Source organism: Zonotrichia leucophrys, chromosome 4, assembly GCF_028769735.1.
Source record: "Zonotrichia leucophrys gambelii isolate GWCS_2022_RI chromosome 4, RI_Zleu_2.0, whole genome shotgun sequence".
NCBI classification, from domain to species: Eukaryota; Metazoa; Chordata; class Aves; order Passeriformes; family Passerellidae; genus Zonotrichia; species Zonotrichia leucophrys.
Genome location: NC_088173.1, coordinates 54,140,328 through 54,160,326, shown reverse-complemented (window position 1 = coordinate 54,160,326; position 19,999 = coordinate 54,140,328). Strand labels below are relative to the sequence as shown.

The window sequence follows — 19,999 nt, the reverse complement described above, 5'->3', positions numbered from 1 at the left end:
CACGGAAGACATCATCATTGCAGTCAACTACTAAAGGCAGTTTGCCTGTCATTTGTTTTTTTCATATTCTTGCCCTTTCAGCACTCAAAATGCTATTCAGCAAAGAAAATTCTCACCTTCAATATTTTTTTACTTTAGTTCTAAATGCAGTAGTGTTTCTGATTACAGTGAGGGAATGAATTATGCACCAATTTAGTGCAGACAGATCCTTCATTCTATTTGCTTTGCTTCTGTTTGCTCTTCCCTTATAATTAATATTTGTCTTTTCATATTTGTTCAATGAATGAATTAGGAAAGATGCACCAAGATACTTCTTTCATTATTTACAGCAGCTTAATTCATGTATTGTGAAGAATTAAACCCCTTAACACACACAGGGTCAGGTTTGTAGACCTAAGTCTGTGAGTTTTGTAAGGTTTGATGAGGTGGGAATTGGAAATTAAAGTTCTTAGTCTGGAATAACTGTTAGAAATACTGATGTGCTTTTGGGCTTTTAGGAGGAAAGTGTTATATTAAGAAAATGAATTATCAGCAATGCAGCTTGTGTAGTTTTTCAAGAATAATATTTAACATAAGGTTCAATTTCTCATTGTCAGGAAAACCTCAATTTCTTGAAATGCACTAAGTCATATGGAATAGGTCCTGTGCAATCTAGATCAATACTTGAAGAGCAGTTTTAAATGTCACACAGCATGTTATTTACTAATACATCTGTAGTTAAGATTATGTGGAACAGAAGCGTCATAGATGGAATAGGGAGTTTGTTACACAGGTGACTTGAAAAATAGCACTCCTAAGAAGAGTAGAGTATTTTAGTTTTCATTAGCTTTCACAGAAGTAAAAGAGCAACAGGAGCACACGCCTGTGTGAGAATAAGGGATTAAGGGATGTGAGAAATAATATTTTGGAAAGCAAGCTTGTGGTCCTATCAGACCTTCAGACCTTCTGTGAGACTATGTCAGCTGTTTTTGTGACTTGGCTGCCACCTCTGGCAAACTAGAAGTAGTCCTTCAAGGACAAGACTGTTGAATTTCATTGTCCAGTCATTGTATCATAATGCAGATGTATTTGGGTTCATAGGAGCTGTGTTGCATTGGGGTTCTTTCCACCCTTTTAGGTGAACTGGCACGTGCTGCTACAAGTGAGTGCACAGCAAGTCATTTTGTTCTGGATTCTTCAGTAATTCAGAGTTATCAGTAAAGGAACTGGAAAATATAATTTTTTTTTTTAAGGCTTAAATTACAGATAAAATAGCAGGGCAGTAAGTGAACCTATATGTAAGTGTAGGCAGAAATTGATGTGAATTGATTCCTTTTCCTAGGATGGATGGGGGAGGCAGGGAAATTTGTCATAAATATTATAGGTAAAAGCTATGTTAAATTAGGGTATAGTTCAATTATATTGTATTAATTATGTTATCATAATTGTATTATGTTAAGGGGGGGGGGGTAATTAGAACGTTCTAGGAGAAGGGCCCAGGGTTTGGTGGAAGGGCGCTCTGGCGGGGCAGGGCGAGGTCAAAGAGGGATTGGATGGAAGAGCTGACCAATCATGCGAAGCCCTGCAGAAACGATTGGTCCAGAATGAACGGCGTTAAAGGCCAATGAGAAGCCTGGAAATGGACCAATCACCATGCGGATCCAAAAGGGACCAATCCTGGACTCCAAGGGGGCTCTAAATGGGGAGAGTTCGGTGGGGTCAGGGTTCTTGTTTTTGGAAACTTGTTTTGTGGGGAGAGCCCAGTGCCCTTGGGAATAGCGCACTGTTCTGGTTTTGGTTCACTTTGTGGGTGCTTGGGCTTATGCTAGGTACTCTGTTCCTAGCAGCTGTTTTAATAAACGAGAACCTCTTTCTCTAGAGAAAGTTTGGCCTCGTTCGTATTCATAGCAATAACCAAATTGAAAAAAATCTATGAATAATAAAGTAGAATCTACAAAATACACTTCTTATATCAATTTAAAGGACACTTGGGTGACAAAATACTAGAGACGTTTAAAAATGAAAAATTTTCATCAAACAGTTAAAGTAGGAGGTAAGATATTACTTCTTCTCTAAAGAGCTTTTGCCTTTTCATGGAGGAACAAGAAAACTATGGCTCTTGAGCATTTATTTCTCTGACCCATTTTCTTCATTTATTTTGCCAGAAGGAGTTTTTTCTTTCAGTGTTAGTATATTGCCAATACTTGGAAGGTAATTTTTAAGCCAGATACATGTTTGCAGATATCTGATCTGGGTTGTCCTTAATGGAGGTATAAACAGAAAATTAGAGGTGACATTGTCAATGGGCAGTTGTTGCATGCCTGAGAGGGTGCATGTCATTGCAGTGGATAGGCCATCTATACATAGTAAGTTAATAACTTCTTTCTTCTCAGGATGTCCCGTGATCCTGTAAAAGTGCTGTTAAGGTATTTTTATGAGGTTCTAATGTGTCTGCTTGCTGATTCTACATGAATAAGAATATTTCAGCACTGTGTATTTTTTCCCAATAAGACAGTAAATTTAGATGACCTTTCATAGTAGGCTTAATCTGAAGCCCACCAAAACACCTAAAAAGTCTCACCGATTTCTTTATGCAAGTTAAGTTGCCTTACAGTCTGTGAATAATTAAAATAGTTAGCAAAAATTAATCCTTTCTTGTTTCTTGGGAGGCATGCCAGATGGTATTTGTGGGACATAAGGGTTCATGCATGGAGGAGGAGAAGTAGTAAAAGCCCAAACTATAGACAGCATCTATATTGTGAGATTAAACCAAAAGATAAGACTGTAAGATGATGATTTTCTGTTGAACTCCTTAACATTCCTCTTCCTCTAGTATGTATCTTGAGACAAATACTTTATTTTGCTATATATCTCCAGTGTTTTCAGTTTTAAATGTGGACATATTTATGTGTTGCTTCTATAAATGTAGCATATTTAAATTAAAAAATTTCTAGGCCCAAACACATTAATCCTCTGATTTTTAATTTAATGAAGCAGTTATCTGTTTCTTTAAAATCTCAAACTAGTAAGCAAGCCAGCTTTCATATCTTTGCATCAGATAACTAGTTAAATTTATTGCGTAGGAGGTGTGTTACAGATTTTTGTCATTTAATTATTTCAAGTATACACCAATTTGCTTTAGTTTATGGGAAAGAAATTGCTGTTAATTATTCTCCTTCACAAACTTGCATCAAGCTTGTCTGCCATAGAAATTAGTTAATCCATGCTAATGTAGAGAACTGGGTGCAAAGAGTTTGAACCAGCATATAAATCATCTTCTGTCCTGCCATTTCCCTGTTTTCAGTAGTAGCCCATGCCTCCCTTGTACACACTGAAGTGAATAAGGATCTTCCAGGGTGGAGGGATGATTTTTGTCTCTATGTAAACAGAGCAAAATCTGTTTTGTTGCTGGTAGCTGTTTTAGATCACAGTTGATACAGTTTGGAGGAGGCCCGTTGTATAGTCATATAGCATATTAAATTAATACACTTTAGGTAATCCATATTTAGTCTCATAGATGTCATAATTGTGTATTTCCCATAATTATGTCTGTAACTTCTGAACTCAGAAAAATGACTGCTAAATAACAAATCAGAAGTCCGTGTTTCAGTTGATGACATGCAGATAATTCATTACTGCTTCAGTACAATCTCTTTCCAATGCAGCTGTTGAATATTTCTCTTAAGTGGATACAATAGTCTTATGATTTAAAACTGTGGCCTAAGCCAGTAGTCTCTTTTCCTGTGGAATCCTTGCAGATAAGCTACATTCACTCAGTTATTCTACTTATCAGTATAATAAACTTATCTGCTGATCTGATAAGATGTTGAGTATTATACATGTTGCTGTCACAAGGAGATTTTTGTTTTCAGCAGAAATCTCAGGATAAGTTGCAAGGTAAACCTATGTTGTCAGTAGTTCAGTTTTTGTAGACTAGATTCTGGCAGGAAAGAAAATTAATATTCCAATTCATAATCAATGCAGTGTTGTGATAAAATTTACTCCAAATTTTTATTTTATCTTTTTAGCTAAAAAATTTATTGCTTTGGATGACTTTGTTGAAATTACCAAGAAGTACGCAAAGGGAATCATCCCATCCAACCTGATTATGCAGGAAGAGGAAGATGATGAGTTGGCAGGGAAGAGTCCTGAAGAGTTACCCCTACGACTGAAGGTAAAAAGGCAGTATGGAACAGCTTATGTTGAATGGCCTCTTAAGCATTACAGACAAAACCAGGAGTGACTTGCACTTCTCTCTCAATGCTGATGTTTAGTCTGTATAGAACACCACAAGAATTGTGGCTGTAATTTCTTTTTGGACTTGACTTCATATATATGTTTCAAGTTTGGTGTATATGAGTCACATATTTAAAAGAAAGGAACAACAGTTTTCCCTGTAAAGGGTCAATCTACCTTTGTTACATCTTCAGTGAGGAGTTAAATGTACCTGTCATCACTGCCCTGTTTTTATTATAGATGTTGTTATATGCTTCATATCTTTCTAATTTAAACAGGAGCAAGCAGGTGGGAAAAATTATCAATAGCATGAAAAGGTTCTGTTACGATGGAATTCAAGAAAGATGAAACTTCCTGTTCGCTTCTACACTGATACTTCTCTAGACATTTCCCCTTCTCTAGGAGGGAGAAGGGGAAATAAAGGTGCATGCCTTCAATACTGGCATACAGATTTTAGGCAAGGTAGGGGGTGTGTGGTTGCTGACCTGAGTTTTTGCTGTAAGTTTGTTGCCCATTACCATATTGCAGGGGTGGGGAAAAAGAAGGGAATGAGTGAAAGGTGTCTCTTTCCAAGTATTTGCATGGCTAATAGTCTGAAAGAGATGCTTTTATGAAGAACAGAGGTGCCTTCACAAATAAACAAATTTTGGCCAAATCACTGGGGCATGTGCTGTCCCAGTTCATCACAGTGCCACAGGTATTTGCTTTAACATTCTTGGCTTTTCCCCTTGAACTAATTATTATAAAAATACACAATCTGAGAAAACATAAAAACTGTCCTTTTATGGGAGAAGGAGGGTTGACTGCAGCATCTCATGTCCCTATGCAATATTTGATTGTGTGTTTAAAAAAATCCAGGACCCTTTAATTCATCTTTTGCAGAAGTATGGTTGGTTATAGGGAGATTATTCAATCCAGCAGTTTCTCTGTTGTCCAGTGACTGTGTTGAAAATGCCACATAAAATAGGCAGAATTTTAAGATCCTCTACAGATACTGTTGTGGAGTTAAAAGAATCTGTGAATGTGTAGTAATTGAATTTAACATACTGCTGCTGCTTCCAAAACAGGTTTTGACAGCTGCATCCCTAGATGCTTGCAAGGATTCTTTAAAGATAAAACCACAGCTGTAAAGACTTGCTGTATGTCCATATGAATCACAGGCACTACTTCCTGCAGTGTATCTGCATAGAATGTATAGCGTAATCCTTGCAGAATGTGGCAGTTAGATGCTTTAAAGTGTGGTACTCGCAGCTCAGGTAATGACTTAAGATAGTGCAGGGCTGCAGCCATGTAGTTTATCTTCAGTGTGAAGTTAGCAGAGCAGAATATTTGACTAGGAAGCCATTTAATTATATGTGTCAAAGGTAATGAAATACATCTTGCCTGAAATCAAAATTGTCTCTGAGCTTCGTGTCACTGAGTTAATAAAAATCGAGCTAATAATCTCAGACACAGTAATCTTTTTTTATTGGCAACATTGATCTGAAATATAAATCTTTTCATGTTAGCTGAGGTTAGACAACTGGCTGCTACTACTTCAGCTAGGAGTGTCTGTGATGTAAAGATACAAAACTGCTCGTTAATAAAATGCTTCTTTCTCTTTTTCCAGGTTTTTAAATATCCACTTCATGCCATTATGGAAATTAAAGAATACCTTATAGATATTGCATCAAAGGCAGGAATGCATTGGCTGTCTACCATTGTTCCAACACACCATATCAATGCTCTCATCTTTTTCTTCATCATCAGTAATCTGACAATTGATTTTTTTGCCTTCATTATTCCATTAGTCATATTCTATTTGTCCTTCATTTCTATGGTGATTTGCACATTGAAAGTTTTTCAGGACAGTAAGGCTTGGGAAAACTTCCGTGCTTTGACTGACTTACTGCTTCGTTTTGAACCAAACCTAGATGTTGAGCAAGCTGAGGTGAACTTTGGATGGAATCACTTAGAGCCGTACTTTTATTTTTTACTGTCAGTATTCTTTGTAATTTTTTCTTTCCCCATAGCAAGCAAAGACTGTATACCATGCTCAGAGTTAGCTACTGTCTCAGTTTTCTTCACAGTGACAAGTTACATGAGTTTAAGCACGTGTGCAGAACCTTACACACGAAGGGCATTAATGACTGAGACAGCTGCAGGTTGCTTATCCCTACTGCAGGTATTACCTGGGAATTTTGGCTACTTGAAATTCTTAGGGAAAACTTTCTTTACAGTTCCTGTAGGCCATTTCTTTGTGATCAATGTAAGCATCCCCTGCCTTCTGTTTTTGTACTTGTTCTATCTTTTCTTTAGAATGGCCCAACTACGAAATTTTAAAGGCACCTACTGCTACCTGGTCCCATACCTGGTGTGCTTTATGTGGTGTGAGCTCTCTGTGGTCATTCTGCGGGAGTCCTCTGGCATTGGGCTCGTTCGTGCATCCATTGGTTACTTCCTGTTCCTCTTTGCCCTGCCAGTGCTGGGTGTAGGCATTGCACTGATGTGTCTTGTCCACTTCATTAAGTGGTTTTTGTCTTTGGAGCTCATGAAAATTGTAGTGACCCTGGTTTTGTGTGCTGTTCCTTTGCTGTTTCGATGGTGGACAAAGGTTAACTTCTCCGTAGTTGAAGTGGTGAAATCGCTCACTCGGAGCTCCATTGTGAAACTCATTCTGGTGTGGATTACAGCCGTGGTGCTGTTCTGTTGGTTCTATGTGTATCGGTCTGAAGGCATGAAAGTTTACAACTCCACCCTGACGTGGAATCAGTATGGTTTCCTCTGTGGACCCCGGGCCTGGAAGGAGACCAACATGGCACGTACTCAGATTTTGTGCAGTCACCTGGAAGGACACCGAGTGACATGGACCGGGCGGTTCAAATACGTGCGTGTGACAGAAATCGACAATAGTGCAGAATCTGCAATAAATATGCTTCCATTTTTTATTGGTGATTGGATGAGATGCTTGTATGGTGAAACTTACCCTCTCTGTGATCCCAAAAATGTTACACTGGAGGAGGAAGAATTGTGTCGTCTGAAGTTTTTGACAAAGCATAAATGCCACATGAAAATGTTTGATCGGTACAAATTTGAAATAACTGTGGGCATGCCTTTCAGTAGCAAAAATGGAAGCAAGCCTATAGAGGAGGATGATATAACCAAAGATATTGTGCTGAAGGCAAGCAATGAGTTTAAAAAGGTGTTGCTGAACTTGAGGCAAGGGAGTATAATTGAATTCAGCACAATTCTGGAGGGTCGTCTTGGCAGTAAATGGCCTGTCTTTGAACTGAAAGCAATCACTTGCTTGAATTGCATGTCTAAACTCTTACCTGCAGGGAGGCACGTGAAAATAGAGCAGGACTGGAGGAGCACAGTGCATAGAGCCATTAAATTTGCTTTTGATTTTTTCTTCTTCCCATTCCTGTCAGCTGCGTAATGTGCTCACACGTTGGTTCAGTGGTATTTTCAGCATCCACTGCATTTACACTACCAAAGGTTTGGCTCCTTATGAGGAAAAAAAAACGCAACAAAAATCTACCTTGCTGTAGCAATGCTCAAACAGTGTGCTGATATAGAGCACTGGTTGAGTTTTGCCAGTGTACACACCGTATCCTGACCTTAAACCCTGTATGACTGAAGGAATATATAGTACTTAATATTGTAAATGAATACAGGGGATCACTGCTGAGTAATTGCATGGAAACTGTTTTGTCCAAAATGGATGTATTGCCTGTGGTACAACACTAGATGAATTCACTTGCTCAATGTTAAAAGCACTTTACTCTTTTAAGTATTCACAATGTGCCCGTTTGTATTTTCACAGGTATGGTTTAGAATAGGTAACTGACAATGGCTTTTGTTGCATTTATTACTTGTATTTATTTGGTGTTTTCTAGAAAAAGGTGATCTTAGAGTCAGTACCTGGTGGTAATATTTGCGTACAGCAATCACTGTTTCACTATTTGTCCAGAAGATAGTGACCACTGTTTTTTGAAAGGGCACAACATTTCACACCCCAGCAAGGTTTTATGAAGTTCCCAGGCTTCTACTTAGCATTAAATACTGTGTTTGAAATTTGCTATTTGTTCTGATTGGTTACACTAAGGTAGAGTCCATGCTGGTGTGTGAAAGGCAAATACCAGGGCTGGTATTGAGATATTGGTACCAGTAATATACAAGCCACAGCAACTGAAATTATACCTAAAAGTCTCTAGTGGAAATGGAAATAGAATGTTTGTTTAATTACTTGTATTTTGCAAATAAACATGAAGTGCAAATTGAATTAAATGGGTACAACATTTGTTCATTATGCTTTGACATTGTGACCAGTTGTTTGTGTTGTGCTGATAGCAGCTTGCACCAAAAAGTACCATTTAGAATGTTTAAAATATTCTGATGTGAGATACTTGTAGTTGCACCTGACAGTTTTGAAGTCAACAGTAAAATCTGGTGTGGCAGGTGAAGTTTTTGTAGCTGTGCAGTCTGCACATAGTGCTTCCCCCTACTTTTGGTGTGACTTTGGACCTTTTCTGGCCACTGTGTATCACAGTATCACATCACAGATCCATCCTGCCATTTCCCTGACTCCTCCACTGAGCCTGCTTTAGATTCCTTTGTGCCTTTGTGTGCCAGTCATCACCAGGACCAGGGAGAAGGGTTAGCAGTGAAAACCTTTTGGGGACAGTGAGGCAATGGCTGCATACCAGCTGTGAGCACCCTCTTGTGCATTACCCAGGGCTGCAGCTGGGAGGGAGGAGCCAAAGGCACCCCCAGATGTGCTGCCCAGTGCCTATGGCAGAAGCCCCCACCATCCAAAGCCCCACAGTCATGCTTCAGCCCATCAGAAAATCTGTGAAGTAAAACCATATCTTCAGGGTGCTTCTAGCTTTGAAAACTTGCCAAGTATCTCTCTTTCCACCTGGGGAAAAACAAAAAGGCATAAGATAGAAACTACATGCAAGTTTTGACAGCTTCCCTTACAGAGGCCCATTTAGGCTGGAAATAAGCCAAACTTCGGCCTTTGTCCTCTTTTTTTTTTTAGAACATCCATAGGCTCTTTTTAGATACCCAAACATTCTTCTTGACTCTGAAATATAAGCACAAAAGATTTTAAGTTTTTAACTTTTTCCCTTACATACATACACAATTGTGAAACTTCTATTCATGTGTTTGTCAGGAGGAGAAAAAGGCGACAGTCTTGGGATTCAGAACTAATGTTAAAATTTCTCCTTTCAGCTTTTACCCTTTGTATGGATGTCAACTTAGTGACTTAGTGTGGTGCATTTTGAAGGAGTTGTTACATGTCTTGAAAATGTAAAAGTGACTCAAGTCAGATGTGGGAAGTTTTGCAACAGGAGGGAGAGTACTTGATTTCTTTGTAACGAGTTGATTTTTAAGAGACAAAAGGCTTCATTTTTTAGTTGCCATCTCTATCATAATAACAACTCTGAAACTTGTATTGCAGCCTTTTTTGTGGAAGTTGTTAGAGGATATTGGCATATAACTGTTACTAAATTTGAAAACTTTGAATTATTTGTTAAAAAGCTCTGGTTCCTCAGAGGGGGAGAGCTCCTTCAAAAATACTCATATCAATATTGGTCAGATTCAGTATGGAATAATTCCCCTTTATGCACTTACATGAAGAGAAGAAAACACCCAAAGCCAAAGTCTGAAATAGCTAGGTCCTAGGAAAAATAATCCATGTGCTCTGTAGTGATGGATTGATGGGGATACTTGAATTTGTAAAGCGCCTCCTTTCAGCACAAGCGGGAAGTTTTGCACAGTAGTACATTGAAGGTCATTTTCCATCTGTTTCCAGTTTTTCAGTGCAGCCACAAGGGACAGAGGAAGCAAATTTTACTTCAAGACCTCTAAATAGTGAATGCTATTTCTTAAGTGTTTCTCTGTGATGTTTTTAAATTTTTATGGAAAAAGAGGGTACATTAATGACTTTGATGGAGCTTGTTGATCTAGTGTTCAGTCTTCTGAAACGTTTATCAAACCTTTCCTTTCTAAAGTGTATCTTAGCTGACAATCACAAAATTGCTGGAATTTAATAATCGAGGTGTTTTTGCAAAGGGTGCCTCTATTTGCTTTACACCTTGCAAGTAAACAGAGCACAAAATAACTTTGTTCCATTCCTGCTACAGCTCTGTGTTCCAAACCAGTCCATCTTCTAGGCTGGAGAGGCACAGAATCTGGCAGCTGCTCTTAATAATTCAATTATTATTTTCTTACTCAGTTTTCAATATATGATGAATTATAAACAGTTCCAAAGACAGGTGCTCTTTCTCTAGGCTGGTAATTCAGTCTTTTGAATTAGTATTAATCAATGAAAGAGGAGGAGGATATTACATGGCTATTAACAATTCTAAATTAGGTTCAGCTGTTCTGTAAGTTCAGCTTTAGCATTTAGAATATAAAGAATTTTTTAAAAATATTCATTTGAATTTCATCTTCAATGTAACATGAGAAAGTACTGCTTGTTCTCCAAACTGGTACATTCTTCCATAAGCACAGAAAAACAACACAACACATACAGAGATTCTGAATAACTTAAGAGCCCACTCTGTAATGACTAACAGCATCTTGCAGAAGGCAAGAATGCAGTTTTTCCTTGTTCTCCCAGAGACAAAAATGGCAGATCTGTAGGAATTAACATGTGGTTTTATTTCTTAGAACGAATGGAATTTTAAGTGCTATACAATAGGTGGTGTTAATGGTAAATTTGTTCCCATTTTTTTGTAACACAGGGTAATAAGAATGTTGCCCAGAGGTGCTGTGGCTGCCCCATCCTTGCAGGTGTTGAAGGCCAGGCTGGGTGAGGCTCTGAGCAATCTGGCCCAGTGGAAATTGTCCCTGTCCATGGCAGGGGGGCTAGCAGTCCCTTCCATCCCAAACCATTCTGTGTTAGTGCTTTCCTGTGTTCTTACACTGAGCTGCTCCTTTGCCTTCTGGCTTCTCTGTTTCCACTGGAAAAGGCAAAAGAAATTTCCAGATAGTGAATACCTTTTCAATATTTTTGAAACCCATTGCAGCCTCTCAGGCTAAGGCTCACATCCAGTAACAGCTGAAGGAGGTTGAAGGAAGCGACACTCCCTCAGCTTCACAGCTGCAATTGTTTGAGCAGCAGATGGATATGAAGGAAAACCAACAACTATGCCATTGAGTTAGAAATATTCTAATCCATGCAGCAAAAATTAGGTGCAATTTGGCAACTTGTAAGGAGATAACATACCTGCTCCTGGCACCTACATACAAGCAAGTGTTGCATGCAAATAGAATGCCTGGAAACCAAACACCAAATCACAGCCCTGTTTATATGCATTAAGATGGTTCATTTATTTTCATATTACTACTCAAAAGCTTTAATTACCTTTTACTCTAGGAAAAAAAATTCATTAGGATCCTGCAGTTCCTCTTGTAAATCATAGCCTGAGTTAGAAAATATGAGAGTCACCTTCTCCTTAAGGGGAAGTGTTAAGCACTGAGAAAACTTGTGTTTTTGTCCCCTCTAACTAAGCTTGAACTTCAAGCTTTGAAGCAGAACAGGACCATGGAAACACTGCTTATAGCTTTCCTTTAAAAAATACGTGAGTATGCTCTTTAAAAAGTCGGGAAGCCAGTCCTAGGGCATCCAGGAGGTTGTGTCCTCACGCAGGGACCTTGACCTACAGAGAGAGCCCATCTCTGCCTGGAGCCTCGCTCCACTGGTTGCTGTTCAGGGCTTTTTGCTAGAAAATGGCACGTTTGCTAGTTTGGCAGAGCGCAGGTGTCCCCTGGCTGCAGAGGGCAGGTGTCCCCAGCTGGTGGAGCGCAGGTGTCCCCAGCTGGCAGAGTGCAGGTGTCCCCTGGCTGCAGAGGGCAGGTGTCCCCAGCTGGCAGAGGGCAGGTGTCCCCTGCTGGCAGAGTGCAGGTGTCCCCTGGCTGCAGAGCGCAGGTGTCCCCTGGCCGCAGAGCGCAGGTGTCCCCTTGGCTGCAGAGGGCAGGTGTCCCTGCTGCAGGGCAGTGTCCAGCTGGCAGAGGGCAGGTGTCCCCTGGCTGCAGAGCGCAGGTGTCCCCAGCTGGCAGAGGGCAGGTGTCCCCTGGCTGCAGAGGGCAGGTGTCCCCAGCTGGCAGAGCTCGCCTGGCGCTTTGGCTCCCGGGCCATCAGGTGGCACTCCAGGCTCACGCTGCGCTTTCCTCCCTCTGCCGCTGTCTCCAGAGGGCACCGCCAAGGAACAAAAGACTCAGGGTCTGGTTTTACTCCATTTCCAAGAGGAAATGCAGTTAGAAACAAAACCTCTTGTGAAAAATAGATAACCATTTGTGAAGCCGATTCCCTGCCAGATGCAAGTGAAGTTAAACAAATGCCAAGCAAAGGCATCATTGTGGAGTGCCTGTAGTCCGAGACTATGGAAAGGGAGGAAAAAGATCTGGTTTTCTGTGTGATAAAAAAACTACACAGTGATAAATGAACAGCATATGAAACTTCTGAAAAGTGCAGCCTAGCTGATTTGCAGCTTAGCAGGTTCTGAGAATGTTCCTGTCTCTAAGATCTCATAATCCTGTCAGCGTCAATCTGCATTGTCTGCTTCTGTAGTAAAGTCAGTAGTGACAAAACAGTCCTGATGGTGCTGCTGGTGGAAACCCTGTTTTCTTCCTGCATCTTCACGTCTCAGAAGCAAAATAATAATAATCATGGTTTATCAGAGCTTAAACCTTTTTATTAACTCTCTGTTATCTGCACAAGAAGAAACAGAGAAAATCTGTGGCAGAGTTTAATAAAAACCTAGAATTTCCCTTAAATCAACATTGCTTCTACCTAAGTGCAACTCTTGCCTGAGATACCCATGGACATTAGTTAACACAAGGATTTGGGAATGTAGAAAACTTGTGTCAAGATCACATACCAGGTAAAGGCCAATAAGAGAAACTCTGCAATATTGATTTTTCATCTTTTACAGATCAAATAGATAGATGACAGCAGGTTTCTAGAGATGTTTTGTTCTATATTTGTAGATGGCGGGATTTTGTGCAATAATAGCAAGTTTGGCAACAGAAAGGGCCCTGTAAATGTTGCTGTTAACCACGGGAGATGGCAGTGCCTGACAGCAGGAGCAGTGTCATGCTAAATTAGAAAGGGCTTGAACCAAGCCCACAGAGCCCATAATATCCCAGGAATCAGTGTTTGTCGATCTCAGCATGGCCTGTCTGTATCTGAAATAATTTAGTCACTTCAAAGAGCAAGACATTTCAACAAAGCATCTCCTCTGCAGCTCCTCTCCTGCTCCTCCCTCCCTGTTCATCGTGGGTGACAGCAGAGATGTTTCCACGACAACAAGCCATGCTGTTGCCTCAGGTGACAAACTATAACTTCAATAAACAATGACTGAAAACAGCTTCAAACAATTAATTAGGTAATGGAAATGTTATTTTAATAGGGCTTAGATGCTTTGGAAGTAGTCTACAGACCAAGTTCTGATCAAGAATTTGTCTAGAATCAAAGCCAAAGATGCCATGCGAAGGTCAGGATGGATATCACTGTCTGAATACTCTAAGGAGTATCTTTTTAAAAAATCCTTCAAGATCAAAACATATTCAATCCAGAAGATGCAATGCAGAACAATTCAGAGTGGGGTTTTTTCTTTGCTTTTGGTTTTGTTTCTAAATTTTGTTCAAAGCACATACTGGCAGGGATTCACCAACTTGCTCACTGAAGGCAGTCCATGGCTGACACACTCCCCATATGTGTGCCCTTGCACCAGTGTGACAGACAGATGATGAGCCCAGCAATTGGTTTTGCAATAAATGGATTTTTCAGTTTTCTCTTTACAGAAGATGCTTTCTTACTGTTATAAATGGATGATTCATAAATCTCTCCTAATACTGCTTCTAGTAACAGTTCAATTGATCTTCAATCATTGTTTAAAAAGTGAATCTCCATGGAGGGCTTCAGTCCTACAGCCTGAAGTTTCTCTAGCCCAGAGCAGCTCTTCTGTCTAAGCTTAGGGGTACACAGTCTTTAAGTGCAGGTGGATACACTGAGTATATGCCTGTGCCTTATATCACAGTCCTCAGCAGCATGGACACTCTTTGGGGCTGGTAGTTGCCCAGGCAGAATTTCTCTTTTTGCTTTTTTTTATAATATTTTCTCCAGAATGGTGCATCTATGAAGCAAGAGCAAGAAAGACAAGGGGTGCCACCTTTCCTATCCTTCCTAAGGTGACTTTATGATGCTCATATCCCCATTTGTCTGTTTAGCCCAGAAATAAATTTTACATCTGTAAGATAAGTTATAAGAGTGAAGGAGGGGAAGAAGCAGTTTGTGGGCTGTGCAAAGACCTGCCTTTGCAGTGCTGGATGTGCTCCTACTGCCCTCAGAGGCTGCTTATGGATTGTGCTTATGGATTCAGTCCAACCTTTCTGCACAAAACATTTTCAGTCTGTGGATGAGGGACTCTGCACCACCCCTGCTGTGTGTTCCTCTCAGGCAGCTCCCTTTGGAGGGATTAACAACAGTCCTTGGAGCTCCCTTTGCAGGGCAATGGGCTCACCCCTGTGTGCCACCACACAGCTGGGATCCAGCCATTGAGAACAATGTAGAATGGAACAGAATGTGCACTAAATACTGGCAAGAAAGTTTTTGAGGCAGAAAATGGTGAATTTTTTAAACTAGCTTTTGCAGATGCCCTGTTTTTGTTATGTTTGTCAGGTCAAGGATGAAATCCAGGTTTGCTGCAGGCATGGTAAGGAAGCCTTGAAACAGTTCTTACACGGGGTGTCCACGTAAAGCAGAGAGGCCTGACTCCAATTGCACAAACCCTTGGGAGAAAAGAACGGAGGGAAATGTGTATCTGAGGGCTGATAACTAAGGTACTGCCCAGGAAGGGAAAAGACTGGGACTCTAAGCTGTACAAATCAGGGTATAGCTCCTGCATCACAGCACCTCTTGTGAATTGATCACAACCCTATGCCTATTTCACTCTGAGTTTTCATTGTGGGACTCCTTTATTTCCCCTTAGAAGATTTTGAAGATCTTGCTTTGGTCCTATGGGCATAAGAGCAATCTACAAACCCTCAGGGTTTCTCTGCAAAAAGATGCCTTTCCTCCACTTCTCTTCCTGCAGGAGAGCAAAGGATGTGGGTGTGGGCCATGACAGCACCCTCCTATTTGTGCAGGGAAGGGAGAAGGATCAACAAGGTGCCTTTGGCAGGTGCATGTGCACAGGGCAATTTTGTCCCTCATGGGGAGCCACTGCACAGGCTTTGTGTCTCGTGCACAGCAGCTGCCTCTTTGTGGTGGATTTTATAATTGAAGGTTTAAACAGTTAAACTGCTTTCTTAATGCATTTTTGGTTGCTAAGATACAACCTCTTCAATTCTGTAGATCTTCCACTTGAAATAGAGCTCACTGGCAAATGGGGCTTTCCCCTCTGACAGCCCAGGAGAGGGGGAGCTGACAGGGCACTTCCCCTTGGGCCAGTGAGAAACTGCTCCTGCAGCTGCCTGAGCAGGCTGGGCTTGGTCCACTGGTGAGAATAACTGGTGGGTTTTACTGACTTCTGGCCACTGTATGGGGCTGAAGGAGAAGGCAGAAGGGGGGATGTGGGCAGCCACAGGATGTGGTAGAAGGAAAAGCACAGAGAGAACTGGCAGCACAACAGGCTAGGAGAGTGTGTGGGGTAAGACTGGGGACTGACTCTGTAAACAAGGGAAATCTTTCTTTCCCCTTCTTTAGATAGCCTCAGGCTTCAATTGTCCTTCACAAGCAGGAATCATCTTCTCTGCTCTTTGATAATGAAGATTGGATCTCAGGAGAATCTGGTTTTGGGACAGGCTTGACAAGACCTTGGGGATAAATTGGGCAGCGAGAGATTTCTTGCAGTTCTAGAAAGTGATTAGGAGGTACAGATTTAAAAGCAGCACTTGACTCCTCAAAATTCATTAGCAACATTATAATAGCAGCTCAAAATAGCCAAATATTTTAAAAGGAAGCCTTAAAAAATATGTGGAGGAAGGTGGTATAAAATAGTGCAGCTTATCTGTCATTTCATGCTAAAGTAAGTCTTTACCTGAGAGGGTTGCAGAGAATATTTTGAACATGTTGACAGAGCTCAATTGATGCAGCAACGTCTCTCTGGATTTGCAGATCAATAGCTGTGAGAAACAGAGAGTGCAGCTGTTCATCCTGGAAAGGTGTTAGCAGAGATGTCAGAGGATGATAATTGAACCAGCAATGTTTTCCTCCTCACCTCTTCCACAAGGTAATCCAAGATGTGCATAAATTTTCTGTGAGCAGTACCTTCTGTATTGCAAATAGATCACAATGGTGGGATGTTTCCTATCTGTGGGAAACCTCTGCTTCTTTCTGCACCTTCACACTAAAGTGAGGACCAGCATGGTCCAGAGCACCATGCAGAGCTGCTGGAGGTGTTCAAGCCTCACCAAAGGGAAATGAAGCCAAGAACCTGCCAGAGCTGGGGTGTCAGCAGAAGTTTTTGATAGTGGGGTATCACTCTGGTGTCTTGCTTGGGCAGCATTTAGATTATAGGTATAGAATGGAGGAATATCAACCTATTTTCTCCCAATCTGGCACCCAAATACCAATTTCAGTTACTTATTTTTTTTTAAATAATGTACAGTGATTTCTCCCCTGCCCCAACATTGTTTCTTCTCTTTGGCAAATGATGATGAAGCCAAAGAAGGTGGTGGTGAGGTTTCTGGAGTTCTCTGAGCTAAGTACTCTCCTCCTTGAAAGACAGACACAATGCCATATTCACATACCTATTGCCAGCTGAAGAATTTGGTCCTGTGTTTAAAGCTGTTCTGCTTGGATCAGGCCATTGCATGGGACATGCATGTTAGCAGTATGATTAGTACTAGTTTTACAGCAAGGACTGGCTGTCCAGGAAACCACCCTGCATACTTTGATTGAGTCACTGCTGTAGAGTTTATTTGTTTCAGCAGCCATGTTATAAAAACAATATGCAGCATTGTCATGATACTTGAAATAACTGCTTAATAGAATTGTTGGTTTAAGGACCTTGTCCTGCTCATTGACTGCCTCAATGGGCAAATGGAAAGACAACTAATTAGCTGTACCCTGCCTGGCTGATCCATACTCATGGCAGCTTTCAGAGCTAAGGGAACTGAGGAGACTACACAGTCAAGTTCTCCACATAAATTGCTTTGTGTCATGGGCCAGATTTAGGATCTACAACTGCCTGAAGAGTTGTGTTCACTTTCACATGAGTAAAAGATTGATTCTCATCCAGCTTAGAGAGAAGAAAAATAAAATTTCACTGCTAAGAAATGCTTTTCCATGGTGCACTCTGAGAGCAAACCTTTTCAGAGCTTGCCTGTACAGAATTTCCAGAAATCATTTAATGGTTTCACAAAGCCTAAGAAACATAAACCATCCCTATAAAATTAGGCCCATTCCAGTAATCCTGGTTCTGCCACATGAGCAAGGCAAGTGCCTTTATGCTCTAATTTTAGACTCAATACAAATTGCTGACAAGACTGCAAATGGAAAATAATTCCTATTGGGAGAGGGAGCAAATTGATAATAATGTTACTGAAAATTAGATATAAAGGCAAACAATCCTTCTTCTTGCCCTCTCATCAGGGACAACCAAAGGCTCCAACTGGCTTAAAGCAGGACAACTTCCTGGCTGCAAACAGCAGGAGCAGGTGGCTCATGCCAGTATCTCCCCCAAGCCACAAAGGGTTAAATTGCCTTGTGTAGCTGCTAAGTATGCGTGTGAAAATCTCAAAAGCATGCGAGTGAGCCATCTGGCTCCTGCTCCTACTGGGTATTTGGGGAGCAAAAGGGAAACTGGAAAGGTAAATAGTGTATTGCTTGATGTGTTGATTTTCAGCTGAGATTCCTCTCTTCAGTGCCTAGTCATATTTGTCCATCTAAATGAGTGGGATTGACTGTGTCTTCCCAAAAAGGGGTGAAAAAGATTAGCATGTAAGCTCTGGGAGAGCTGTGCAAAGCCAGGCTCCGCCTCATGTAACAGCTGAGGCAAATTTGTTCTGGTCTGCATCCAGAAAAAGGGCTCAGCCTCTCAGTGTCTAACTTGTGTGTAGGGATGGAGGGAGGCTTCTCACCTCGGGTACAAGCAAGATCAGCTGCCTTGGACTGAGATTCCAGATCTGGGGCAAGAGTCAGGATCACCATGGAGAGTCAGGCATCAGCTCGGACTGGAAAGAGAATGGTTTCCTACCTTAAGTGTGTGTGCCAAGCCAGCATTTTTTGGTTTTTATTATTATATTTTCTTTTCCCCTGTGGTAGAGATCTAGTGGTGGGAGAAAGCAGGATGCTGCTCTGCTGGTAGCACTCTGGTTTGTCACCTGGGCCAGTCTCACTTGGGAGACTGACCTGGCCACATCCCTGATGCACTGCCATGGTTGGAAGGTCTCAAACCTTGCCAGTGATGACACTGTTGGAAAATATACCAAGTTTGATTTTTTATTTTATTTTATAACTTTAGCCAGTTTTCACAGAATCACAAACTAGGTTGGAAAAGACTTTTGATATCATTGAGTGCAACCTGTGTTCATCTTTGCCCCAGGGGAAGGGAAATAGAGTTTCTTTCCAGGGCATTGTTCCACCAGGTGAAGGCCTGATGAGGTTAACATCTCAACAGACTGTGAGTAGCTCAAATAATACCCAAAAAGATAATGACCACCAGCAGAACATCAACAGACATCTACCTCAGACATCTGCCCCCTTGCAAGGTTGGAGACACCTGGTCCAGAAAAGACTGATGAGGAAATCAAGGAGTGAGGATGTAATGAACATCAGAGGTGAAGAAATCCAAAGCCAGTAGGAAGCCAAATACTAAGAAGTACATAACTTGGAGCCAATGAACATCAAACCAATGAATCTTTATGGGTCTTGACTGTAAAAAGTCTGTGAAAAATCTGGTAAAATTCATGTGTCATAGAATTTTTTCTCTGCACGCCTGGGCTATGTGTGAATTAAATGATTGCACATATTGGCCAGAACAACATACTGATCAGAAATAAAGTAATGCCCTGATTCTCTAACACTAAAAACGTTGGAGGGCTTTTGCTTCTCCTACAGTCTTGGTGACAACACCAATGCCATTTTTTACCTGTGACTTCATGTGTCAATTCACACTGCACACCTCTGATTCCATCTGCAGGCGACAGAGACTCAAGACTCCTGAAGTCCAGGTTGGGCTATGAGCAAAAGAAAAATCTGGTCCCAGGACTGAACCTAAAACATGTCTCCAGCTCTGCTAGAGCTGCCCACTCTCTTCACCATACAACACCCTCATCCCACTCATGGCATGTGTTCCCTCCTCCACCTGCCACAACACTTGAAGTTCCCACAGTAGCTTGCCCTCCGTGTCCTGATCCCTGTGACTCTTCCTCCTCTGTAGAATGAGCTAAAACAACTCTTTCTTGCCTAGCTTAAAAATAAGCTGTGCCTTGAAGTCATCTATTTATGCCTTTTTTGGTTGTAGTTTTATTGAAAAAGCTGGTATTAACATATTTATATTTTTATTCAACAACAATTAGCTAATTTGTGCAACACAAAAAATGCAGCCATGAACAACAGCTTTCAAAACAATCAGATTTACCAACTTTACCATCACTTACTCTACACCACTGAAAGCTCAAACTAAAAAGAGAAAGAAAGTTGGAAACGTTCACAATGACAATGTTGACTTTCATACATTCAAGAAACCAGTTACCGACCTGTAACAGTGATGTCAAAGACAGGAACGGAATACTGGTCTTTGAAAGGTTTCTATTTATTTCCTCTAGAATTACTTAATGGTAT

At 41.0% G+C, this 19,999-nt stretch overlaps 1 protein-coding gene across 3 annotated transcripts in view; it reads left to right on the top strand.

The window, feature by feature from the left end:
* The window catches only part of WFS1 (wolframin ER transmembrane glycoprotein), a 33,765-nt gene extending 25,293 nt beyond the window's left edge, over positions 1-8,472 (top strand). For all 3 annotated transcript variants that reach the window (XM_064711757.1, XM_064711756.1, XM_064711758.1), the window contains exons 7-8: positions 4,008-4,153; positions 5,825-8,472. In XM_064711757.1, coding sequence (XP_064567827.1) covers positions 4,008-4,153; positions 5,825-7,633 — 1,955 coding nt within the window. In that variant the 3' untranslated portion in view covers positions 7,634-8,472. The remainder of the gene's footprint in view (positions 1-4,007; positions 4,154-5,824) is intronic.
* Positions 8,473-19,999: the final 11,527 nt, after the last annotated feature.